At 44.3% G+C, this 26,832-nt stretch overlaps 2 protein-coding genes and 1 pseudogene across 2 annotated transcripts; all 3 read left to right on the top strand.

The window, feature by feature from the left end:
- Window positions 1–5,342: 5,342 nt before the first annotated feature.
- LOC142853561 (class I histocompatibility antigen, Gogo-B*0102 alpha chain-like) lies at window positions 5,343–7,468 on the top strand (annotated as a pseudogene).
- A 5,926-nt stretch (window positions 7,469–13,394) lies between these two features.
- LOC142853560 (class I histocompatibility antigen, Gogo-B*0101 alpha chain-like) lies at window positions 13,395–15,469 on the top strand. The gene is made up of 5 exons (XM_075978720.1): window positions 13,395–13,476; window positions 13,671–13,940; window positions 14,097–14,372; window positions 14,921–15,196; window positions 15,306–15,469. Exons 1-5 carry the CDS (start codon window positions 13,395–13,397, stop codon window positions 15,467–15,469), a joined length of 1,068 nt encoding a protein of 355 aa, XP_075834835.1.
- A 7,676-nt stretch (window positions 15,470–23,145) lies between these two features.
- Window positions 23,146–26,832, top strand: LOC142854119 (patr class I histocompatibility antigen, A-126 alpha chain-like). The gene is made up of 5 exons (XM_075979218.1): window positions 23,146–23,668; window positions 23,902–24,180; window positions 24,876–25,151; window positions 25,265–25,375; window positions 26,437–26,832. Exons 1-5 carry the CDS (start codon window positions 23,374–23,376, stop codon window positions 26,481–26,483), a joined length of 1,008 nt encoding a protein of 335 aa, XP_075835333.1. The 5' UTR covers window positions 23,146–23,373; the 3' UTR covers window positions 26,484–26,832.

Genomic DNA, 26,832 nt, shown 5'->3' with positions numbered 1-26,832 from the left:
TGTAGAAGTCAAGGCATAAGGCAATATTCATCATGATGAGCATGTTGATTAAAGAGCTTCTCCCTGCCAGGTGGTGGTGGCACACACCTTTAATCCCAGCACTCAGGAGGCAGAGGCAGGTGGATCTCTGTGAGTTCAAGGCCAGCCTGGTCTACAAGAGCTAGTTCCAGGACAGGAACCAAAAGCTACGGAGAAACCCTGTCTTGAAAAATCCAAAAAAAAAAAAAAAGAAAGAAAGAAAGAAAGAAAGAAAGAAAGAAAGAAAGAAGGAAAAGAGCTTCTCCCGAAGAATACATAGTTTCCTGACTCTAACTCTCTAAGTTTTCTCTTGATTCTTCTCATATTTTCCATCATATCATCCATACCATCTCCGTCTCCACCCATCTCACCATTAATCTGCCTGTTGGGTACAACATGTAGGAAGTTAGGTCCATATTCCCTAAATGATTGTTTATACATACTTGTTTACATTTAAAGGGGAATATGATATAGAGATACACTTTGCATTGCTATGGATCTTGGTTTATTGTTACAAATTTAAGGTCAGTTTTGTTATATGTATATTTCTGATCTTGATTAAGGTATTGCGTTTGTGCAGCTCATTTAAAATGTAGTGTATAATTAAGAAATACAGGTTAATAGATAGTCATCTATAATAGTCAAGCGTGTAGTCATGTTAGTTAGGTTTTATAAATATACAAAGATATATTTCAGTTAGACAGATAATCTTCAACACTTTAAAAGACCTACAAAATATGGCATTGTAGTAATAAGGGGAGCGGCGGGGCTATGTCCCCAAAACCCCAAGCCACCTGCCCTGCCCGGCTAGCTTTACCCGAAATAATTACACAGATACTGTATTCTTTTAAACACTGCTCTGGCCCATTTCTAATCATCTGTGTAGCGCCCCTAGGTGCGCTTACCGGGAAGATTCTAGCCTAAGTCCATCCTGGGTTGGAGCTTCATAGCGTGCGTCTTCCCTGGAGCAGGTAGCATGGCGTCTCTCTGAAGTGTCTGCTCCGGAGAGGAGAGCTGCGGAGTCTGACCTCACTTCCTCTTCCTCCCGGCATTCTGTTCTGTTTACTCCACCCACCTAAGGGTGGGCCTATCCAATGGGCCTAGCAGTTTCTTTATTGCTTAACCAAGGAAATCAACAGATTGATATATGACACTCCCCCATCACTTCCCCTTTTTCTGTTTAAACAAAAAAGAAAGGCTTTAACTTTAACATAGTAAAATTACATATAACAAAACAGTTATCAAGTAAAAGTTACATCAGAAACATTTATACATATAACAAAATTGACCTTAAATCTCTATAAATAAAGCAAAATCTATACTAATGCAAATTATTCATATCTATATCATATCCCCCTTTAAATGTAAAAGAACGTTTATAAACCATATTTGGGAACATGGGCGCAGTTTTTCTCTCCAAACTGCTTCCTGCTGAATGGGGGCGTCGTTAATTAGGTCTTTCTTGGTATAACCTGTGTGCTAGTTTCATCTCAGTTGGCAGTTGAGCAAAGCAATTTTCTGAAGATGTTCACAGCAACCCTTCAGGAGGACGTGGTCCATCATACCAAATCGGAATAGAAGAAATCCATAGAGTCTCATCCTCTGTGAAAACAAAAGGAGACTCTCTCCAAAGCATCATATCCTTAGACCCAAATTCTGAAATCGTAATACCCTTATATCCATTCTGGTTTAGCTTGACAGCCCATGTAATGAAATGTCTCTCTGTACTTAGCTCCTTCACAGTCAAAAATTTTAAAGAAAACACAATAATACAAAGAATCCAGACTCTCTGTGAATTTTTCATCTTTACGCGGCTTATTTTTACTCTATCACTTTACTTTATTCTGTCTCTTTAAAGACTTTACCTTTTTTTTTTAAACCATTAACTTTATTCTCTATATTCTTTTTCTTCTCTGTCCCAAGCCTACGTACATTCATCCAACAGTGTGACTCATTTAGTGGTCTGAATCTGTCCTATTGTGAATCTGCAATTTTTTACTATCCAGGAGCACTTTTGATTTGCGCCTTTAAATCACTAGGCACTTAAGAATCTAAGCTGTGACATTCCTACGTTAACTTTTTGCTTTTTGAGCATATATCTGTAGACCAGGCTGTCTTTGAACTCTCAGAGATCCGCCTGTCTCTGCCTCCCAGGCATTGGGATTAAAGGTGTTTGCTACTACACCTTGAACTCACAGAGATCCGCCCATCTCTGCCTTCTAGGCACTGGGATTAAAGGCGTGTGCTACCACACCTTGAAGTTTACTTGAGGTTTACTTTAAGAATTTTAACTTTTAGTCTGCATATATTTTTAACACACAGTAAACCATTCAGAAATTTTCTCTGTCTTTGAATCTCTCTTTACTGTATATCTCTCTTTTTCTGACCACGTGAGTCTTTAATTTGCCAAGCAATCTCAGTAGGACTAAAGCCGTGGCTTTGCCAGCTAGATCCAGTCCATTCCTTAGCTTTCCAGCCTCATGGCGGATATACAGGCTGCAGCCATGATTATAGCATTTCAAGGTCCCTGCCAGCCAGCAAGCTACAACAGACACTCAAGTCCTCTCTCGGTAGCCGGCCCTCCTGCCTCAAACAGTCAGAGTTTGCCCTGGCAGGACAGCCCAGAAAGCCGGCATTTTTAAACAGCGCAGCTTTTTTCCTGCTACGGCTGAAAACTGAAAAGCATGTGTTCAGCTTTTCGTCAACACCGTTTAAGTGTTTCGTGGCAGGACCTCTTAATGAGCTGCAGGGTTTTGCAGCTGAAGCTGAGTCAGTAAGCCTCTCTTAGATGAGAGCGCTTGCTTGCCTCTAGCAAGCAGAGCAGACCCAAGAAATTGCCATAAGAAACACGCTTTACTCTATTCTTTTCCAAGCTTTCTCAGGCTTTCTGTGGACTCAGTAAGCCACACGTCTGGGCGTCATTTGTAGTAATATGGAGCGGCGGCTGGGCTGCGTCCCCAATACCCCAGCCGCCCGGCTCCGGCTCGGCTAGCTTATGCCCCGAAATAATTACACAGATACTGTATTCTTTTAAACACTGCTCTGGCCCATTTCTAATCATCTGTGTAGCGCCCCTAGGTGCGCTTACCGGGAAGATTCTAGCCTAAGTCCATCCTGGGTTGGAGCTTCATAGCGTGCGTCTTCCCTGGAGCAGGTAGCATGGCGTCTCTCTGAAGTGTCTGCTCCGGAGAGGAGAGCTGCGGAGTCTGACCTCACTTCCTCTTCCTCCCGGCATTCTGTTCTGTTTACTCCACCCACCTAAGGGTGGGCCTATCCAATGGGCCTAGCAGTTTCTTTATTGCTTAACCAAGGAAATCAACAGATTGATATATGACACTCCCCCATCATGGCATTTAAAATGTTTTAAGAACTTGGGACTTTTCATGGCAATGAGACACATCTGATCCTGGCAGCACCAATCTACTTCAAGAGGAAGATGGGCATCAAAGAGGCTCCTTATAGAGTTCGCTAGCCATTTGGGTAAGAAAATGTTCTTGCCTCGACTGCTTGATGTTATGCTGTATAAACTGGACATGCAGGACCCACAGAAAAATGACTGCTGAACTTGCCTAAAGAAGGTGAGACATTCATTCAGGGTTCTTGCTTCACGGAAAAGTCTGCCAGATATTATAGGCCTGTGGGTTGAAGAGGGATTCTAAAACATTACAGAAGAACTTTGGGTGACTGTCCAGGCAGCAAGATGTCTCTGTCAATTCTAGAGTTTTGGAAGTTGCTTACAATGAACTTCCTGTTAACATAGAAATAATATATCCTTCTTGAGTCTTTGATGGAGTTGAAGAATAGTTATAACTTTCCTTAGTTATAATAAAAGATAAAGTAGAAATAAAACTTTAGACTCATGAAGGTAGGGTAGATATAGAGTATTTTCCTTAATTTGTCAAATGTAAACAGACTAAATATTGTAACTATAATTCTTGTTTGATAATTGGATATGTAATTTTACTGTTAAAATTAAAACCTTTATTTTTATTTGGACAGAAAACAGGAATGATGTGGGAAGTCCTTCTGTATATATGCTTTTATTGGTTAATGAATAAAGCTGTTTTAACTTATGACAGGGCAGAATAGAACCACATGGGAAAACTAAGCTGAATGGTGGAAGAAAGTAGGTGGAGTCAGAGAGATGCCATGTAGCCCGCAAGGAGAAAGATGCCTGTGCCCTGTACCAGCAAACCATGAGTCTCATGGTAAAATATAAGATAATGGAAATAGGCTAATTTAAGATATAAGAGCTAGCTAGCAATATGCTTAAGCGATTGGCCAACCAGTGTTATTATTATTATTGTTTATATTATATTATTATATTATATAATATATAAATATTATGATTATATTATATAATATTATAATTTATATATAGTTATATTATATATTATAAAAGAGGCTGGAGAGATGGCTCAGTGGTTAAGAGCACTGACTGCTCTTCCAGAGGTCCTGAGTTCAATTCCCAGCAACCACATGGTGGCTCACAGCCATCTGTAGTGAGATCTGGTGCCCTCTTCTGGCATGCAAGCATACAAGGAAGAAATGTTTAATACATAATAAATAAATCTAAAAAATATATATTATAATATTATTATTTATATAAACTATTATTATAGTTTCTGTGTGATTACTACAGATCTATGCAGCCAGGAACCAACAAGCAGCCTCTGCCTACATATCTCAAAACAAACTGAACAAAAGCTTCCAAAAATACAATGCCAAGTGCAAATATCTGATTCATTAGTTTTCCTGGTTCCCCTTAACCAATGTAAAACTTAACCAAAGTTTACATTGACTTTGTTTCAATGGGAAACTCTCAGATGAGAGAGGCAACAAAAGGTAACACAAAGGATGGGTGAAGGCTGGGTGTTAATGCCAGAAATAGGCCAGGTATGACCCAGTAGAGTTTCATGCCTAGTGGAGGCTGATTGCTATCTCTCTGGCACCAGGCCAGTAGGACATTATGCCACAAGATCCTGAAGTCAAAACATCCAGAATCTCAGCATACCTCCTGATCAAGACTCAGAGAGAGCAGATGTGACAAAGAGCACCAATTACAGTAGGAAGAGCTCTCCATAAGTCCCTGGTCTGAGGTTTTGCCTTCAAGGTGTTTGAGGTGGGGAAGCCATAGGTTGGGAATTCCCTCATTGCCTCTGAATTCCTTTCTGTAGCCTTCAACCCTTGTCAGTTGTCCTCTCCTTCCATCTGGACACGTGTTCTAACTCCCACTGCAGGTCAGAATTCTGGAGAAAGCCTCATAGTCACTGCGGAATCTCCCCACAAACCATGATGCTATAAACTCCACAGAGAGGAACAAAGTCTCAATCCTTCTAGGTTTTCCAGACACCAAGGATGGGTGCTATGGAGCTGCATCCCACCCTCCTGCTGCTCTCAGTACTCCTGGCTCTGACCCAGCCCAAGACCCTGAGTGGCGCTGGTGAGTGTGGGTCAGGAAGGAAAGGGCCTCTTCCAGGAGGAGCCAGGATAGGGCAGCATCCCAAAAGCCATTTTTCATCACCTACCCAGATCCTCCAGCCCCTACTCTACCCGCGTTCTGATACCTGCGCCCTAATCGCCTCCTGGCCCATGCATGTGTCTGTGGTCCCTGGAGAAGGGTTAGGGTCTCACTGCCCACCGCCCACAGGCTCACACTCCTGGAGGTATTTAGTAACCACGACAGCGTCTCGATCGGGTCTCTGAGATCTCCAAGTCTTCATTGTTGCCTATGTGGACGACACGCAAATCCTGCGCTTCCACAGTGACGTGGTTACTAAGATGGAGCCACGTGTGCCATGGGCAAAGCAGATGGGGCCCAATTATTGGCAGTGGGAGAGAAATGGCCTGGAGAGATATTCACACACTGCCCGAGAGAACCTGAGATTTGCAATCCGGATCTATAACCAGAGTAATGATGGTGAGTGACCCCTACATGTCCCCACGGACTGGCCCCAGTTTCCCCTGGTCCCAGGACCTAGACTTCATCCGAAGCTGCAAAATTCCTGGACCCGGGAGAGCATCGGACTGAGACTCGGTTTCCGGTTCAGCTTAGGTGGAAATTATGTGGGTGGGCAGGGCCCTGTGGACAGAGCTGACTTTGGGGGTGGCTGCAGGTTCTCATACCTTCCAGTGTTTCATTGGTTGCGACGTGGGTCCAAACGGACACCTCCTCCGTGGGCACTATAGACACTCCTTTAATGGCCGAGATTACATCAGCCTGAACGAGGACATGAGAACTTGGACTGTGGCAGACACAACGGCTCAGATTACACAGCGTCGGTGGGAGGCAAAAAATTTAGCAGAGCACTGGAGGATCCTCTTGGAGGGCTTGTGTGTTGCTTGGCTGCTCAGGCACCTGGAGATAGGGAAGGCAATTCTAGAGCGCTCAGGTAAGAAGGGCTGAGAAGCAACTCCTCCATCTGCACGCAGAGTAGGGCTCAGGTCTCCAAGGTTGGAAAAAAAAAAATGGGACTAGTTGAAATACTGTAGCTCTCTCTTGTATATGAAGGGGAAGTCATGCTCTGGTTTTCCTGGCCCAACAGTGGAAAATGACTCTCCCAGGACTCACTTTCTATCAGGACAGTTTAGGTTCCCTTGAGATTATAGGAAAGAAGATCCCTGAAATAAACAACAGGAGCCCAGTTCAGTCTGCAGCCCTTGTGAACAATAGCCTCTCACCCCTCCATCCAAGTCAAAACCAGAAATCCTCTTTTAATTGTAGGAAACTTGGGAATCTTGTTTTTTCAAGGAATAGATTATACTAGTGCCTGAGTGTAGACCACTTGTGTGGGGTTTGCATCACCCTCCTCCCCAAACATCTTGATTCTCCTGTGCTTTATTAGAATAGGCAGATGAATACCACTTAAGTCCTTGGAAAATGCTATAGAATGCTTGAAATTTCGAACTCTTTTCCTCAGACCCCCCAAAGGCACATATAACCCATCACCTGAGACCTGAAGGTGATGTCACTTTGAGGTGCTGGGCTCTTGGATTCTACCCAGCTGAAATAACCCTGACCTGGCAGAGGGATGGGGAAGACCAGACCCAGGACATGGAGCTGGTGGACACCAGGCCTGCAGGAGATGGAACCTTCCAGAAGTGGGCAGCTGTGGTGGTGCCTTCTGGGGAGGAGCAGAGATACACATGCCATGTGCAACATGAGGGGCTGCCTGAGCCTCTGATCCTGAGATGGGGTAAGGAAGGGTGTGAGCACAGAACCTGATGTCAAGGAAAGCAGGTGACCTTCTGGAGACCCTAAGTAGATCCAGTGCTGAGCTGGGGGTAGGAACTGGTCCTTAACTCTACTCTCTTCCCAGAGCCATCTCTTTGGTCCCCAACTGGAGTGATAGTTGGTGTGATTCTCCTTGGAGTTGTGGTCACTGGAGCTGTGGCTGCCATTGTGATGCTGAGGAAGAAAAGTGCAGGTAGGGGAGGAAGTGGTTTCTGAGGGTTTTCTGTGGAGATAAAGCCATGGATGGAAATGTGCTCACCTCTTGCTTTGTTTCCATGAGACACACCCATGTGTGACTACTTACCTAACCCAGGACTGGGTCTACTGGCAGATTTTGTTCTTTTGTTTGTTTGTTTTTGAAGACAAGGTATCTTTACATTGCCCTGGCTGTCCTGGAACTTACCATGTAGACCAGGCTGGCCTCAAACTCAGAGATCCTCCTGCCTCTGCCTCCCAAGTGTTAGGATTAATGTTGTGTGCCACCATGCCCGGTTGTGCTAACACTTTTTAAAGTCCAGGGCTAGAGGACACTAGAACATCATTATCCTGGATCTATCAGTCATTTATTTCCCTGATGTAGTCATTCAGATAACATTTCCAGGAATCTACTGTCATCATTGTATTTCCACCTTCTACCATCTTCTCCCAGCTCTGAGCTCTCTCTGCTCATCAAGGGAACACCTGGTAAGTGTACAGAAAGGAAAGAGAGCAAGTCCCTCAGCCACTCTCCCTTTCCCTACATCCCTGCAGCTGGGCACCACAGGAGTCCTCAGCTCCCCAGCTGAATGAGCACATGGTGAGAAGGAAAAGCTGGAACCGCAGGAATGAACTGTGCTGGGGTAAAACTGGCACATCCAGTTCCCAAAGTAGCAGGAAAGCTGCCCCACAGAGACCAGCTCCAGGGCATCAGTGATTCCTGTGCTCAGAGGATCCTGTGGGACCTGATGTTGATGGACTTGCCAGTTCTGTTCCCAGCTGTGAAGCCTTGGTTCATTGGCTTTTTCAAAAATAAAATTATCACCAACCTTCCAATATCACATTAAATTCCCTTGTTTTTAAAGCATAAGAATTTGGTTTCTATTATTTATATCTAAAAGTAAGAAATCAGTCTAGGGAATTTTCAGATAGTAGCTAGTCAGAGTCTCTATATAATTGCTTCCTGTATTTCCTCTCTGAGGCTGCACCCCATGGGAGAGAAAAAAGTATGTATCTGTCAACATGACAACTCAGGAATGATCATGTGTATTCTCCCTTGTCTCTCTCAATCCCTCCCCCAATGGAATGCCCACATAAACCCTTTTCCATCATGGATGCCGTTCTCAGTACTACCATCAGTGGCCATAAATCTAGTGCTAAAATACTCAGACTGTTTCCAGATCCCTCATTTACATTGCTCAGTATGTAGCCCAGGACTCATTCTTCCCTTTTCTGTTTCTCTGTTACCAGCATCTCACACTGTGTCCCATGCTGGCCTAGAACTCACTAAGTAGCTGTGATGGCCAATCTTCAGTGTCAGCTTGGCTGGATTTAGAGTCTCCTAGGAGAGCCAATTCTGGTGACATCTGTAAGGGTGTTTCCAGAGATTGAGGATGGAAGATTCAACCTGGGGACCAAGGATAAGAGGAAGAACAGAAGAAAGTCAAATGAGAGGATCTCTAAACTCTTCTTCCTGATCTACTGAAGTTTGTGAAATCCAAGCCCCATGCTCCTGCTACCATGTACTGATCATGCCTCATGCTGAGAGTGACTGTGCCCTCTTAAATCATGAACCAGAATAAACTTTTCATCGTTTAAGTAGCTTTTGCTGAGTATTTTGTCACACAATGAAAAAAGTGATTAATAAAAATCTGTAAGGGTTTTGAAAAAAAAAACCCAACCCTCTTTCCCTTTCTTGCTGAGTTAGAATTACATATATGAGCCACCACACCTGGCAACAAGAAATTTTATGTAATCTGCCTTAAGTGTGGCTGATACACAGCCTGGGAGCTCCTGTCTACATCCTTGTAGCTCCATGATCAGAATAACAGCTGCCTCTGCACCCACTTTGTTATAAATACAGAGATTTTTGGCTCTCCACCAGACTTTGTTTGTGAGTTTTGTTTTGATTTTTTTGCTTGTTGAAACAGTCTCAGTATGTGGCCTTGACTGGCCTGGAACTTGCTAGACTAGGCTGGCCTTGAACTCAGAGAGGTCCTAGGAAAAGAGGCCCTGATCTCTGCCCAATTTCTTTATGCTGTTTTCTCTTCTCATACCTTAAGGAAAAGCAACCTCTGTCCCTTCCCTAAACTATTGAATGAATTTCCAATTCCTTCCTCTGTTGTCTTGCTTACATCTAACGTAATTCATTCAGTTCTCAACCAGAATGATTTTTGTTTGTTTGTTTTTGCAACACAGTCCCTGAAGCTGGACTTGTAGTCTCATGAGTCTGCTTCCCAGTTCGTGGGATTCCAGGTACACACCACAACACCTGGCTCTTGGTTTTGCTGTTTTGAATAATTTGTGTATTATAAACATTAATCCTGTTTCAGATTTAGTTGGTTTATATTTTCTCCCTTTCCTTAGACTGTCTTTATACCCTCTAATTGTTTCCTTTGCTGGACAGAAGCTTTTCATTTCACGCAATCCCACTTGTCAACTCTTGTTATTGTTTCTTGAGCTGTAAATCATTTCAGACCACCCTCACAGACAGTCTGTGCATCTATCAAAAGGTTTTCCTCTAGCAGATTTCAGAGTTTTGTGTTACATTTAAGGTCTTTGAGATTAATTTTCTACAGGATGAGAGATAGAGATGTAATTTTGTTCTTCTACATGGGGTATAAAATTTTCCCAACACCATATGCTGAATGGATTTGTGTGTTTTCCTCAATGACTGTTTTAGGCATTGTGGTTGAAAATAAAATAACGGTGTATAAGGGTTTTTGTGGTATCAGAGGGCCAAGGAATGTCACAAAAATCACACAGAATTCTCACAAGGGGTTTATTGTGAGTGGGGCGGCTGCCTCTGAGTGGGGATGTGAGACATAGGCAGGGAGGAGAGAGAGGGAGTGGAGGATGGAGCTAGGGAGGGAGAAGGGAGAGATAATGGAAAGGCATATGGAACATGAGCATAAGGGATCTTTAAGCAGTGGAAATGTGTCACATTGTGATGACAGGGATGCTGGCCCTTAGTCCTTGAAGGATGGGTGGGGGATGGGGAAGCACCTGCTTCTGGAATGTGGGTTGTATCTATCTATCTATCTATCTATCTATCTATCTATCTATCTATCTATCTATCTATCTATGTATCTATGTATCATCTATCTATCTATCCATGTATCTATCTACCTATTTATCTATCTTTCTATCTATCTATTATGTATACAATATTCTGTCTGTGTGTATGCCTGCAGGCCAGAAGAGGGCACCAGACCACATTACAGATGTGAGCCACCATGTGGTTGCTGGGAATAGAACTCAGGACCTTGGAAGAGCAGGCAATGCTCCTAACCTCTGAACCATCTCTCCAGCCCAAATGTGAGTTGTTCTAACACTGTAACTATAGATTATATCTGAGTCCTCTATTCTGTTCCATTAGTCTGTGTCTATCTCTGTGCCTGTACCACACTTTTTTGCTTGTTCTTCTGTAAAACCATGTCTCTGTAACAGAATTTGAGATAATATTTTAAATGTTCTAGTATTTCTCTTCCAGCTAAGTACAACTTTGGCTATTAGCAGTTTTTTCTGAATCCACATAAAATTAGAATTTTTTGTTGTTGTTCTTAAAGAATGCCCTTCTTTTTGAGATAGGTACTAAATAGCCAGAAGTGCATCCACAGGACTAGGTTGGCTGGCAGTGAGTCTGAGGACCCTCCTGTCACTATCTCCACAGTGCTGGACTACAAGCCATACCACACGGGCTCTGGGGTTGATCTCAGGATCTCATGCTTGCACGATAAGCACATCACCAATTCCCAGGCCCACAGTAAACAGCAGAGTCTCAGTGTGTAGCTCTAGCTGTCCTAGAACTCATTATATAGACCAGGCTGCCCTTGAACTTGTGGACATCCTCTGCCTCCACCTCTGCCTCCTACCCCAACTCCCACATCCCCATTTTCCATATGAAGAGATGAAGGTATCAGGGCTTTGGGTTAACTTCTATTTGGTCCAAAGAATGGAATCTAATTTCCATATCCGACCAAGGGTGGAGACTATACACACACACACACACACACACACACACCCTACATGCACATACATATGTGTACACACAAGTATACTCATCAGGCTCACCTTGCCTTCCAAGTGCTAGACTTTCAGGTATGTATCATAAGACTTAGATTTGATCTGTGTTTCTTAAAACACAAGAAACATATTCATCATCCACACGAGGCTAAGCCACCCATGACTAAATTAGGACTGTGATGATGGTTTAGTGACATTTGGGGAAATGTGCTTAGATTTGTCCTTTTCTGTTTAGTCCTATTCTAACTGATGATCTTTTCTCTCTTTGAAAGTTTATTGCCACTGATTACTGATCCGATTTCCTTTCCTCAGCTACCAACCTCTGTGTGGAACTTCTAGGGAAATTTCAGGTAGGGAAGTGACAGAGACCAGGAACTGCCACTGGAGACAGGGATCTCTGGCATGGTGATTATTCTAAGTGATGGAATTTGGTAGTAACGACTTCTCTGCTCCACCCAACTCGGCCTAATGTTCTGAATCACCAAAACAGAAGACAATTACCTGTGCGTCTCTCAGTCAGTTTTGTTAACTGACTCTTACAGAAGGAAGCCTGTCAGCATCCTGGACAGACTTGTCACATCCCATCATCCTCCACTTCAGTCCCATCCAATGCTCCAGAGAGCGTCATTTCAAACCGTTTACAAACCAGCCTGTTTTCTGGACCCAACAGGCATTCTGCATTCTAGTTCTCCTACTTAAAGGTCTATACAAACTTTTATATGCTAGCCTGAAGTCTCAGCAGTTCCCCTGCCTCGGCCTCTTAAAGTAGCCTGAATAAAGGCAAGTGTCACTAAACTCAACTAAAAGTAGTAATTCTTAAAGCTCAGTGAAAACATGAAGTTACTTAGATACTTTCATGGGGTGCATGAAAATAAAATAAAAAGGTTGTAGCTTACTTGCCATATTTACTGTATTGTACTTGATAGTGAGTTCATCTGTTGACAGCTTAGTATGAATCAAGGCTGGAAATTCAAACTAATTAGGGGTTGTTACATTTGTTTTTAACCACCACTCACTTGCAGAATAAGAGGCAGATACACTTGTAAAATCTCTCTCTCTCTCTCTCTCTCTCTCTCTCTCTCTCTCTCTCTCTCTCTCTCTCTCTCTCCCCCTCCCTCCCTCCCCTAACCCTAACTTTAAAACAGAGTCTCAAGGGGTTGGAGAGATGGTCCAGTGGTTAAGAGTGCTTGCTACTCTGATAGATGACCCCAGTTTGGTTCCCAGCATCCAGGACTCCCAGCTCACAACCTCCTGATCCTCCTGGAACTGGAGTTACAGGATTGTCTGACCCCCTTATTCTGGCCTCCATAGGCATCTTCACGCTTCTGGTATACATTGACACAAACTCACATATATACACATAAGTAAAAATAACTTTTAAAAAACGTCAGTCTCATGTAACCCACACTGGCCTCAAACTTAGGTCAAACTTTCTGCGTCAGCCCAGTCTCCTTAGTGCTGGGTGTACAGGCAAGCAACAGCCACATGACCAATTAAGCTTCAGTTTCTAACAAGGTAAATGTCGTTAGATACAACCTACATAAAAATTCTTGGAGGTCCTCAATAATTTCAGAGCACAAACGAGGTCGTGAACCCAAGCCATTCATATTTCAGAGCTTCTGAACAGGATTCAGGGAGCAGATGTGAGAAAGGGCACCAGGTACAGGAAGAAGGGGGTCTCTATAAATCCTACGTGAAGACGTGTTTGGGGATTCCTGCTGGCCTCGGAGTTAATTTCTCAAGCTCACCACATGGTCAGCTGTTCAGTCTTTCCATCTGGACAAATGTCACTCTATTGCGTGCCCGAATTCTGGAGAAAACCACTCACGGTCACTTTGGTATCTCCCCACAAACCACGACGCTATAAACTCCACAGAAAGGAACAAGGTTTCAATTAGCCCAGATTTTCCAGGCACCAAGGATGGGGGCTGCAGAGCAGCTTCCCATTCTCCTGCTGCTTTCAGTCCTGGCTCTAACCCAGACCGAGACCCAGGCCAGCGCGGGTAAGTGCAGAGTCCGCAGGGAAACAACCTCTGAGGCGAGAAGGACAGCTCCGGGGAACACACAACGCCTGCACCCCGCGCCCCCCCCCCGGCTTCCAGTGCCCCTAGTCGGGTGTCCCACTCCCCTCCAGGTCTGTGGACCTGCCCGCGGATCCCGGGGAAAGGGTCGGGGTCTCATGGCAAGTCGCCCCCAGGTTCGCACTCGCTGCGCTATTTTGTTACCACGACGTCCGGTCCCGGGGTCCGGGAGCCCCGAGTCATCATCGTTGGCTACGTGGACAACATCGAGTTCATGAGCTTCGACAGCGACGCGGAGAGTCCGAGGACAGAGCCCCGGGGGTCGTGGGTAAAACGAATGGGTCAGAAGTTTTGGGAAGAGGAGGTAAAATATGCCGAGAGTTATGCACAGAGGGCCCGAGAAAACCTGCGGTTGGCATTGAGCGTCTACAACCACAGCAGTAACGGTGAGTGATCCCAAGCCAAGTTGCCTCAGGCTTCTATGTCCCGGGTTCAGATCACCAGGAGACAGGGACCCGGTTTTGATATCAGTTTTGGTCCAAATACCGGGAGTGAGTGGGTCGGGGACTTGTGGGCAGTTCTGACTTCAGGGGAGGGACCAGATTCTCACACCATCCAGTGTTTAATTGGCTGCGAAATTGGACCGGACGGGCGGCTCATCCGAGGCGAATATGCGCACGCTTATGACGGCAACGATTACCTTAGCCTGAACGAGGATCTGCACTCCTGGACCGCTGGCGACACCTCGGCTCAGATCGCTGCCGATAAGTGGAAAGCTGATGGTGTAGCAGGACGCATCAGAGCCATTCTGGAGGGGAGATGTGTAGAGACACTCCTCAGACATCTGGAGATAGGGAAGAAGACACTGCAGAGAACAGGTAAGAGGGAGAACGAGGAAATTCCTCCCTCTGCGCTGGAACTGGGCCTCAGGTCCCTGGAGGTGGGAAAATGCGATCAGATGGGAGATTGCGGTGAGAGTACTCCTGTGTTTACTAACCCAACATCAGAGAGTGACACTCCCAAGTGCCCACCCTTCTCTTCTGAATGTTTCTTGAGATGGAAGAGAGACCTCAGAAATAAGCCACAGTCATTGCGAACCATAACTTCTCCCAACCTGCGGGCAGGCGCTGTCCCCAGCCAGTGTTTGTGGAGGCCTGATGGAGTCATGATGGGTCTCTTAATGCCCCACCCACTCAAGATCTGAAATCCCTTTCTCATGGTGGCAAACCTGGAGTCTCTACTGGACTTGATTATACAATTTATCAGGGAATGGTTTATACTGAATCCTGAGTCCAGGCTACTGTATGGGACTGGTTCCGTTGTAGCATCTCAAGTCAACTGTCCATTGCCAGCACGGTCACAGGAATACTGCTTAAGTCTCCAGAAAGAATATAAAATACCTGAACTTTCCTACTCTTCCTCTCAGATCCCCCGAAGGCACATGTAACCCATCATCTAAGACTTGAAGGGGATGTCACCCTGAGGTGCTGGGCCCTGGGCTTCTATCCAGCTGAGATCACCCTAACCTGGCAACGTGATGGAGAGGACCAGATCCAGGACATGGAGCTAGTGGACACCAGGCCTGCAGGGGATGGAACCTTCCAGAAGTGGGCAGCCGTGGTGGTGCCTTCTGGGGACGAAGAGAGATACACCTGCCTTGTGCATCATGAGGGGCTTCCCGAGCCCCTCATCCTGAGATGGGGTAAGGAGGGATGTGAACATAGAGTCTGTTGCCAGGAAAAACAGGTGGTCTGGAGCTGGGAGTTAGGGTCCCTCAACTCTATCCACTCCTCCCCACCCTCTCTTCCCAGAGCCATCTTTTTGGCCCAAGATTGGAATGACTGTTGGTGTGGTTCTCCTCGGAGTTGTGATCGCTGGAGCTGTGGCTGCCGTTGTGACAATGAGGAAAAGTAAGGGAAGAGATTGGTGTCTGAAGGTTTCGTCTCCATTGAGTCGAAGCCCTAGGTGGAAATGAGCTCATCACCTGTATGGTTATTGTGAGATTTACTATACAGGCATATTTACCCAACCTGGGACTCTGTGTACTAGTGCATTTAAATCCAGGGCTCTAGGAGATCATTATCCTGCATCCCTATCAGTCTTTTTCTTTCACCAGATGTAGTTACTCAGATAACTTTCAGAAATCAGTTTGCCCCATTCTATTTCCATCCTTTGGTCACATGTTCCAGCTTTGGAACTCTTCACACACTAGGGAAATACCCACTCACAGTGTAGAAAGGAGGCAGAGACCAAGTCCCTCACCACTTTTTCAAACATCCCTGCAGCTGGGCACCACATGAGTCCTCAATTCCATCAGTTCAATGACCACATGCTGGACTGTGACTCAGAACACGGTCATGAGGAAAAGCTAGAGCTGCAGGGATTGCATTTGGGAAGGATGACATTGTCACATGCAGCGTCCAAGAGCAGCAGGGGAACTGTCACAGTGACCAGTTCCAGGGTCTCAGTGGTCCTCTGTCCAGTTTATCACACGTGGGACCTGATGTTGACGGTCCTATCAGAATTTCGTTTATTGGACTTTTCCAAAACAAAATAATCTCCTATTATAGAGCATCACATAGAAAATCATTTTATGTTTAATTGATAAGGATTTACACTTCCTTATTTGTACCTAAAAATAAGGAATCAGGGCTGGAGAGATGGCTCAGAGGTTAGGAGCACTGCCTGTTCTTCCGAAGGTCCTGAGTTCAATTTCCAGCAACCACATGGTGGCTCACTACCATCTGTAATGAGATCTGGTGCAGAATACAGTATATATAATAAATAAACAAATCTTTAAAAAAATAAAAATAAGGAATCAGTTCAGAAAGATTTCAGATAACAATCAGAGTTTTTCCCTATATAACTACTTCTTATGACTTTCATCTGAGGCTATATCCATAATAGAGAAAACAATATACATTTCTGAACATGCTAGCTTGAGTGATGATATATGCTCTCCCTTTTCTTTCTTGGGCAGCAACAAAATGATGATAATAATAATGCCCATGCAAGACCCTTCTTCATTATTCTTACTACTAACATCATGGTCACCAACCTTTTCCCACAATGCTCAGGCCTCCTTCACTCATCATTTAGATTGTTGAGTATGGAGCACAGGACTTACTTCCTCATTTATTGTTTTGTTTATTTGTTTTTTTTTTTGACAGGGTCTCGTACTGTATCCCAGGCTGGCTTTGAACTCACTGTGTAGCTGGGATGGCTAATCTTCACTGTCAACTTGACTGTATTTAGAATCTCCTAGGAGATGCAGTTCTGGGTATGTCTATAAGATTGTGTTCAGAGATGATTAAATGAGAAGGGAAGACCCACTCTGAATGTGGGTGGCGCCATCCCTTGGGCTAGGGTCAAGATTGAACAATACAAATGGGAAAAAGCCAGCTGAGATCTCTGTGATCTCCTTCCTGATCCATTGAAGTTGGAGGAGTCCCACCACAAGCTTCTGATGCCGTGAACTCCACTACGCCTTATGTTGAGATGAACTGTATGTACCCACTTAACTCGTGAATCAGAATAAATATTTTTAAAGTTGTTTCTCTCAGATATTTTGTCACAACAATGAAAAAAAGTAACTAATACAGCAATTCAGACTGACCTTGATGTCCCCGAAATACTTTTGCCCAATTTTGGGAATGTTTGTATAGTCAACCATAGATAGCCTCAGGAGTGACTCAGCCATGAGTGAGGCTGATGTATGGAGTTTGGGGCTCTTTGTTTACATCCTTCTTGCTATATTATCTGAAAAAACAGCAGTTTCTGCAACAAACACCCAGAGTCTCAGCTCTCCACTAAAATTTCTGAATTTTGAGATGCCCAGGGGACTCCTGGATCCAACAAAGTCTGGGACTTTCTAGTCTATGGACCTTCTAAACACAGTTCCAGAGTTGTGTGCTCCAGGTAGATGCTCTATTGAGATCACTAAGTACTGGACCAGGACTCAGTACGTCTTCCTTCTTTCCTCCAGCTAATCACTCTGTTGGTGATTTTCTTTATCTCCAATGTTTTAAATATTATTTACTATTACTTCCCAGATAGATTTCTTCAGTCCAGATATTTCTGCCAAATACCTCCAGACTCATCTGTCCCAGTGCTAACCTGACTGTTCGTATGCATTTCCCCATTTCTGTTAATGGCAACTCTGTCCTGCTACTTAGACTGTCAAGACCTTTCTATTGTCAACTTTACCTTGTTTTCATAATCCATATTTAACTGAGCAGGAAAAGTTTGAGTTATATATGTACTGAAGATATTAATCTTCTTTCAGATGTATAGCTGGTAAAGTTTTTCTCCCATTTCTTAGACTGTCTTTCACGCTCTTGTTTTTTTTTTATGCAGAAGCTTTTCAATTTCATGCAATGCACTTGTCAATTCTTGCTATGATTTCTTTTCTTTTCTTTTTTTCTTTTTTCTTTTTTTTTTTTTTTTTTTAGTTTTTCGAGACAGGGTTTCTCTGTAGCTTTGGAGCCTGTCCTGGAACTAGCTCTTGTAGACCACGCTGGCTTTGAACTCACAGAGATCCGCCCGCCTCTGCCTCCCGAGTGCTGGGATTAAAGGCGTGCGCCACCACAGCCTGGCTTGCTATGATTTCTTGAGCCATGCTTTCTCCACGTGGCAGCTGAGAGTTGCACTGCCCTTGGAATGGATGATAAGAATTACCTCTGAGACTGCTCCGTCTAAGGTGGATGGATGTCAGTGCTGAGAATGCAGGATAGTTGTCTTCCTCTACATGGCATGAGGTCTATCACATGAGCACCACCAACAGCAACTCCAGGATTAACACCTGTGGGGCTCTGGGCAGGGTCCTCAGCAGACAGTGGCAGCAGCTGTGTGGCCTTTTCTGTGGGCAGAGAGACTTGCAACTGAGGCTGAGTCACCTACCCAGAAAGGACTTGCCTGCCTAAGGGAGGAAGGACAATGAGAAAAGGACATGCAAATGCTGCCTTTGTGAGAAACTGGCTCACCATTTCTGACACCTGGGGAATGTGAAGGAGGCATAAAGGAAAGAGCAGGAATCAGATCTGTGCTTCTGCAATCCCAAAACCTGGGAATGATGGTAAGAAAAGACAGTAAAGAGAGAGAAAGTGAAATAAAAGTAATGGAAAACCCCGCAGGCCAACTTTTAACTCAGGGAAAAGACTGATTCAGCACACATACAGGACCTTAGCAGTGATTCAGTTTGGGAAACCTTGATAATAAGGAATATTCTCCCACTGAACTTTTTGAAACAAACAGAAAAGAAAGAAATATTTTAAATTAAAATAGCCCACTCACAGGGTACCCAAGACTGTGCGACATAGATGTAGATAAGGTCTGAGCTATGGAAATAGAGAAATTGAGTAGGGAAATTGAGCACTGTAACTATTCACCCACCCCTCTAGGAGACAAAGGCTGCACAATCTGAGGCAGGATGAAAGGATCATTAGGACAGCAAGAGACTGACTCCCACCAGCTGTCTTCTACCTTCAGATGTGTGTGAACATGGACAGGTTTACACACGCACACACACACACACACACAAGCACAATTTTAATGTCTGGTTTTAAGTGCGGACTGTGTAGGACAGATTAGGAGGGGTGTCACTGGGAGTAAGTTTTGAGGTTTCAAGAGCCCAGGCCATCCAATTAGCTTGTTCCTTTCCTTTATCATTTGCCTTGGTTGTGGTGTGTTGTCACAGCCCTAGAACAGTACCAAGACATTTGTCATTGGTACCATATCTAAGATATTTGTTACTATAAAGTGTGTCCATTCTTGTGTGATTTACCACTTCAGAACTTCTTTTTTACTAACTCTGTAAAAAAAAAGCTAGAAATAGAGGCCAAATTTTAGACTGAGGTATTTATTTATTTATTATGTATACAATATTCTGTCTGTGTGTACGCCTGCAGGCCAGAAGAGGGCACCAGACCCCATTACAGATGGTTATGAGCCACCATGTGGTTGCCGGGAATTGAACTCAGGACCTTTGGAAGAGCAGGCAATGCTCTTAACCTCTGAGCCATCTTTCCAGCCCCCTAGACTGAGGTTTCTTGTGATGTGCCACAAATCTGAAGAAGACTACCCAGGAGAAGGTAGCATCCCCTGGGAGCTAACTTGATCCTTTTCTAATTTTCCCTGACCCTATTCTAGGTCTGTCTGTGATCATCCCCTGGAATAGGATCTGAGATCCAGGACTAGGAGTTTCTTCTGGCACCAACTGGTCCTCCATCCTTCTCTGTCTTTATCCTCCCAGCAATGGAAAAGGGTGTAGTTAATTAACTTTTATCGTTTCATTTCCATCCCTTGGCTTCATATCCTGGCATTAGAACCCCTTCTCCCTAAAAGTCTAGAAAGGAAGCAGAGACCAAGTGCCCCCCCATTGCTCTGCTAAACATCCTTGTAGCTGAGCACAGCTTGAACCCTGGACCAGTGTATACCTGTACCTTGTGCAGGACCTGGTGTGGATGAGCTTTTGTCTTCTGTCCCCACATATTAATACTCCAGTTTGCGAATTTTTATTTTTCTAAGATAAAAAATTTGTAAGCTTCTGATTTCACATATAAAATTAGTTTGTGGATAAATAACAAGAATTTGGATTCCATTATTTTTGTCTATAAGTTGCAAATCAGTCTAGGGATATATAATAATAAGTGGCAATCAGTTAGAGACTTACATTATCTTAATTGCTTCCTATTTCTCATACCTGAGGTTACACCCCATAGGAGAGAAAACAATATGTCCTTGTCTACATGACAACTCAGGGGTGATGATATTTGGAACTGTTCTTCATTGTGGGTGCTACTGTGATGATTGACATCAGTGGCCTCAAATCTTTTTCTAGAATTCCCAAGCCTCTTCTCAGACCCCACTGTCTTCGACTGTAAAACAGGGAGCTCAGATTTTACTTTTTCTGTCTCTCTTTTGCAGGGTCTCATACTGTACTTCAGGCTGTCCTAGAACTTACCATGTAGCTGTGACAGCTAATCTTCAGTGTCAGCTGAATTGGAGTTTGAATCTCCCAGGACTTGCCATTCTGGATTTGTCTGTGAAGGGTGTTTCCAGAGAAGATTAGCTGAGGAGGGGAGAGCTGCACTGAATGTGGGTGACACCAGCCCATGATCTGGGGCCCAGACTGAAGAACAGGGAGGAAAAGGAGAAAGACAGATAAAAGCCAGCATTCCCACATTCTACTTCCTGATTCCTGGAGATGTGAGTCATCCCAGCCACATGCTCCAGCTGCCATAAACCCAGCCATGCCTTTCCTGCCAGGATGGGTTGAACCGTCTTAAATCAAAATCCAAAACAAATCTTTCTTGCCTTAAGCTACTTCCGTCTTTTTTTTCAGATTTTTGTTTGTTGTTTGTTTGTTTTATATGAATGAGAAAACTGAGTGATAGTACATTTGGGTTGACCTTCTACTCCCAGAAATCATCCCGCCTCCCTCTGAGAACTGGTGTTGCAGGTGTGGGAATATAATCTTCTATAAATGTATTGTGATGAATTGAGACTGTGGGAGTATGTCTGCTGCCTCCTTAACCTTTGTATCTATCTATTATATAACTCTCGTATATGCATATATTTACTGTGTGTTGCGTCACATTTCAGTTAATATTAGTAATTAAGATTGGAATAAAAGGGCTGTAGAGATGGCTCAGTGGTTAAGAGCATTGCCTGCTCTTCTAGAGGTCCTGCCTGAGTTCAATTCCCAGCAACCACATGGTGATTCACAACTACCTGTAATGAAATCTGGTGCCCTCTTCTGGCCTGCAGGCATGCATGCAGGCAGAATACTGTACACACAATAAATAAATAAATCTTTAAGAAAAAAAGAGAATGGAATAAAAGAGGATGTGTATTGCTTCAATTAGATTACCATGGAAAGCAGTATTATCTGTTAAATTCCTAAAATGAATACCATCACACTTAGTGAATTTATTGTTACTTAATTGTGACATTGTAGAATGTCAGATGTTCTGTGTTTTGTGTGCTGTTCAAAGAACAAGAGTCACCCAGAATGTGATTCTAGGCTCTCTGACAGCAGGGGGAACAGCTTCTGAGAACTGAACCTCAAACCTCTGCTCAGAAGCATATTTATTGATTGCACACAAAGGTTGTGTTTGGAGGACAGCAAGGTCTTTATACCAAAGTCCCTTTGATCTATATGTTCTCTGAAAAAAAAATCATGCCCCCACAACTTTAATCTTTATTATGTACTGTTTGCAATACCCAATAATTCAAGACCTGCAAGTGTGCCCAGATAGTCTTGTGACCAAAGTCATGAAAGAGACTGAAAATTTCCTCAGAAAAAGTTTATAAATCATAGAAAACAATCACTGTACTATGATTTTTTTTCAAGTTCTAGATACATTCATCAAACACTAATACATTCTACTGATACCTTAGAAACAGTGAGAAACAACTATTACATTGTAATGTTTACCCTAGATACAATGACTCTACCAGATTCCCACTACAGTGGAAAGATACAAGCATGACCATCTATGTTTCTTATGTAAACAGAATACTCCTGATACACCGTGAACGTAAAAAATAAAGACAGAGATCACAACTTAAAGAGAACTTATTCTGGAGTCAAATGTGACAATAGCCTGGAACACAGATTTCAGTTCCTATAAATTCCATGTCCTAAAGTGGTAACAGTTTTATTGTTTTCATAGTAACAGAACAGCAACAACAAGGCACAAACAACAGATCTTAGAAATACAATGGTGGAAACATCAGGCAGGCAGGTTGTATCCATGCAGGGAAATCTGTTAGACCTGAGATGCTCTCTGATGACATGAGTTGGTAGAAGCTAGGGGTCTGTTTGTACATTCCAAAAGGGTTTACCTAATAGTCACAAGGATGTCAGGTCACACAGGGAGGAGTAATAATAGATATTTAAGGGACTAGGACATATTTATTTATTTATTTTGTTTTGCTTCGGTTTGGATTGGTTTAGTTTGGGTTTTTGGTTTTTAGAGACAGGGTTTCCCTGTGTAGTCTTGGCTGTCCTGAAACTCTCCCTGTGAATCAGACTGGGCTCAAACTCACAGAGATTCTCCTGCATCTGCCTCCCGAGTGCTGGGATTATAGGCCTGTGCCACCACAGCCTGACTTGGTGTTCTTTTAAAAAATTTATTATTTTTATGTTAATGTTGGTGTTTTAACTGCATGTTTTTCCCCCTCCACACTTTCTACAGCTGCTTAAAATCCTCCATTACTGACCCTAACTCAAAGGCATTACTTTCCTCTCTATATAACTGCAAGATTAAGGCTTGCAAGAGCTGTTCTCGTCCTACCCCTAACCCCTGCTAAAAGTAATGAAATGGTGCCAGAGCATCTTCTGAGTCTGGTTTTATTATTGTTTTTGTTGTTAGCCTTATTTTTTTCTTTTTAATCAAGAAGAATTCACAGATTGGAACCCTTTATTCCCCAGTAATGTTTGGACACCCACGCGTTCATTTCTGCTGTATGTAGGAATTTCGGAGAACCCACTCAGACTCATCGTGATCCTTCCCCACACACCCACAACGCTATAAAACTCCACAGAGAGGAACAAAGACCTAATCTCAAGTTCTCCAAACACGGAGGATGGGGTGCACAGTGCCAAGAGCCCTCCTTCTGTTGCTGGCAGCCACCCTGTCCCCAACTCTGGCCCTCTCGGGTGAGTACCAGGTGGAGAGAGAAACCATTTTTGAAGGAAGAAACGGGGTGATCGGGTTGGGACCGCACCCGGAAAGCCGTGTCTCTGCCCTCGCCCAACGAGCCCTCCCATCTCCTGGAGATGGGCAGTCAGTTCCAAGCTCCCTTCTCTCCGCGTTTGGACCCGCGCCCCCTGCACACCTCCCGAGGGGTGCACCTGTTCCTCGATCTGGCCGGATGCAGGGTCACCGCGCGCCACTCGTAGGCTCACACTCCCTGCATTATTTCTCCACCGCCTTCTACAATCCTGGCTACGGCAAATCTCGGATCAGGATCGTCGGCTACGTGGACAACATACAGATCTTGAGTTTTGACAGTGACAATAAGAGTCAGCGAGTGGAACCGCGGGTGCCATTTATGGCGCAGGATCCCGAACATTTAGAGGAGCTGACGCTTTTCACCAGGCGCTTCTTATTAATTGGCCGAATCGACCTGAGGACCCTGTTCGGCTTCCGTAGCCAGAGCGAGAATGGTGAGCGACCCTAGATTCGTAATGCTAGTATACAGTCTCCAAATATTCTGAGGAACATAGGTACATATCTTGGATTAGTGAAATCCGCCAAGTTTCAGCCATCCTGGGGAAGCTTGAGGAAATTTATTGGGGTTTTATTTCACTGTGAAATAGGCTTTAAGCAATCATGCACAGGCTATGTGTATTGAATGGAGCTATCTAGGAGACTGTACTGATCTCCCTGGCTGCAACAGGGTCTCACACTATCCAGGACATTTGCGGCTGCGACATAGGGCCAGACCACCGCCTCCTCCGTGGGTATAAGCAGATCGCTTATGATACCCAGGATTACATCTCTCTGACTGAGGACCTGTGCTCGTGGATAGCAGTGGATACCGAGGAGGCTCAAATCACCAGGCGCAAGTGGGAGACTGCTGGGTTTGCAAGGCCATGGAAATCTTTCTTGGAAGGAAGGTGTGTGACGTGGCTCCTTAAATACCTGGATAAAGGGAAGGAGATTCTGCAGCGTGCAGGTAAGAGGGTTAGGGTAGTTTCTGTCCGCCTTTGAGCAGAATTTCTGGGGAGAAAGAACAAATTCGTAAGCCACCTATTGGAAAAGAAGGTTCTTCTCTGTTTAGCTGGTCCCCCTGGACCGGTTTCTCTCTGCCTGCCTGTTTTCAGAGGCTTAATATCAGTTACAATTGTCTGGCCTATCTATGGCTTAGGCCATTACTGGCTAGTTCTCTCTATAAATTAACCCATTTCTATTAGTTTCTGTTTCATCCTGCGGCTTCTTGGGTGGCTACTTGGAGTCTTCTGACTCTGCCTTCTCTCTGTGTATCTTTGTTTGAACTTCCAGCCTAGCTTTACTATGCTAAGCCATTGGCCGTAACTGCTTCCTTTATTCATTAATCAATAAAAGCAACACATGTACAGAAGGACATCCCACGTAAGGTAATTCCCTTTTGATCTCAGTCCCTGTTTCTGCCATTGCTCACAGATCAGGTGTAGCTACTCAGTCACTGGGTTTTTGCCCACTCAGAGGTATACAATTTCACACCTTTATCGTAGAACTTACTGTAGGAATAGATAGGTCCTCATTCTGGGCCCATGAAGTTTAAGTGCTGCTCTCTAGATCCCCAGCCCAACTCTGGGGATGATCACATGATCAGTGCTCAAGTTGTCCACGGGAAGGAACAGAAATTTGTTCTTCTCTGACTCTTCTCAGATCCTCCAAAAACAAATGTGACTCATCACCCCAGACCTGAAGGAGGGGCCACCCTGAAGTGCTGGGCCCTGGGCTTCTACCCTGCAGACATCACCCTGACCTGGCAGAGGGATGAGGAGGACCTGACGCAGGACATGGAACTTATTGAGACCAGACCTGCAGGGGATGGAACCTTCCAGAAGTGGGCAGCTGTGGCGGTGCCTTCAGGAGAGGAGCAGAGATACACATGCCATGTGCTGCATGAGGGGCTGCCTGAGCCCCTCGTCCTGAAATGGGGTAAAGGGGTGTGTGTAGGCCCAGAGTCTGTCTTAGGGAAAGCTGGAGCCCCTTGCAGACCCTGAGCAGGGTCAGGGTCCCTCACCTCTGTCCTCTCCTACTCTCTCTGGCAGAGCCTCCTCCATCTCCCACCACCCCCATCATGGGGATCATTGCTGGGCTGATTCTCCTTGGAGTGTTGGTCGCTGGAGCTGTGGCTGCCATTGTGATGCGGAAGAGTACAGGTAGGACAGGACAGTGTCTGAGATCTGGGCCTTCCTGAGAAATTTCAAGCCCTGGATGTAGATGTGTCCATGTCCTGTTTTGTTACTATAAAGTGTGTCCATTCCTGTGTGCTTAGCCACTTCCAGACAATTATTATTATTATTTATTATTATTATCTCTGTAAGGAATACCTGGAAGTAGAGGACAAAGGATTCATATTGAATATTCTCGTGATGTGACACAAATCTGGGGTGGAGTCTCTAGGGGGGAAATGGCTGGGAGGATAATTGATCCTTTTCTCATGTTTCCTGACCCTGTTCTATGTCTGTCTGTGTCCATACCCTGGAATATTATCTGTGGTCTAGGACTAGGAGTTTTCTCTGGCACCAACTCATTCTGCATCTTTCTCTGTCTTTATCCTCCCAGAGATTGAAAAGAATGCAGTTCGATAACCTTATTAGTTTATTTCCACCCCTCATGTCCTGGCATTAGAATTCCCTTTTTCTTAAAAGTGTAAAAAGGAAGCAGAGACCTAGTCCCCCATCACTTTGCTAAATATCCCTTCAGCTGAGCACAGCTTGCGTCCTTGGCTCCACGGGCTCCACGGGCTCCTTGTATAGGACCTGGTATTAATAGGCTTTTGTGTTCTGTCCCTCGATATGAAGACTCATTTTGGGTTTTTTAAATTTTTCTAAATTAAAAAAAAGTAAGGTTATAAATTCATATATAAAGTTTTTTATGGTTAAATGATAAGAATTTCCATTATCTTTGTCTATAAGTTGGAAATCAGTCTAGGGAATGTTCAGATAGCAATCAGTCAGAGACTTCATTGTATAAACTGCTCACTATTTCTTATACCTGAGGCTGAAGCCCATAGGAGGGAAATCATATGTTCCTGTCAACATGACTTCTCAGGGATGATGATGACATTTGGGACTGTTCATTGTGTGGCTGCTTCTCTGATGGTTGACACCAGAGACCTCAAACCTTGTTTTAGAATTCTCAGGCCTCTTCCCACATTCTTCCATCTTAGAATGTAAAGTAGGGAGCCCAGATATTACTTTTCTCTCTCTCTCTTTAGTAGGTTCTCACTCGGTACCCCAGGCTGGTCTGAATCTCACCATGTAACTGCAACAGCTAATCTTCAGGGCCAGGTGGATTGGATTTCGAATCTCCAAGAACTTGCAATTCTGGAAATGTCTGTGAAGTTGTTTCCAGAGAAGATTAACTCAGCAGAGGAGGACGCTATTGAATGTGGGGTGACAACAGCCCATGATTTGGGGGTCCAGACTGAAGAAAGGAGAGGAAAAAGAGAAAACCAAATGAGAGTCAGCCTCTCCACACTCTGCTTCCTGATGCATGGAGATGTGAGTCATCCCAGCCACAGCTCCAGCTGCCATGAACTCCACCCTGCTTTTCCTCCCAGGATGGGTTGAGTTTTCTTAAATCAAAAACCAAAATAAATCCTTCTTGCCTT

The sequence above is a fragment of the Microtus pennsylvanicus genome, chromosome 7 (genome assembly GCF_037038515.1).
Source record: "Microtus pennsylvanicus isolate mMicPen1 chromosome 7, mMicPen1.hap1, whole genome shotgun sequence".
NCBI lineage: Eukaryota > Metazoa > Chordata > Mammalia > Rodentia > Cricetidae > Microtus > Microtus pennsylvanicus.
This window is presented reverse-complemented; position numbering and strand designations above follow the sequence as displayed.

What these genes read in the sequence shown, in the direction of transcription:
- LOC142853560 (XM_075978720.1), top strand. Translation starts at nt 13,395, where the DNA reads ATGGGGGCTGCAGAGCAGCTTCCCATTCTCCTGCTGCTTTCAGTCCTG. An exon ending in GAAGACACTGCAGAGAACAG is followed by an intron (nt 14,373 to 14,920) that starts GTAAGAGGGAGA and finishes TCTTCCTCTCAG; the next exon opens with ATCCCCCGAAGGCACATGTA. An exon ending in GCCCCTCATCCTGAGATGGG is followed by an intron (nt 15,197 to 15,305) that starts GTAAGGAGGGAT and finishes CTCTCTTCCCAG; the next exon opens with AGCCATCTTTTTGGCCCAAG.
- LOC142854119 (XM_075979218.1), top strand. Translation starts at nt 23,374, where the DNA reads ATGCAGGGTCACCGCGCGCCACTCGTAGGCTCACACTCCCTGCATTAT. An exon ending in CCGTAGCCAGAGCGAGAATG is followed by an intron (nt 23,669 to 23,901) that starts GTGAGCGACCCT and finishes TGGCTGCAACAG; the next exon opens with GGTCTCACACTATCCAGGAC. An exon ending in GCCCCTCGTCCTGAAATGGG is followed by an intron (nt 25,152 to 25,264) that starts GTAAAGGGGTGT and finishes TCTCTCTGGCAG; the next exon opens with AGCCTCCTCCATCTCCCACC.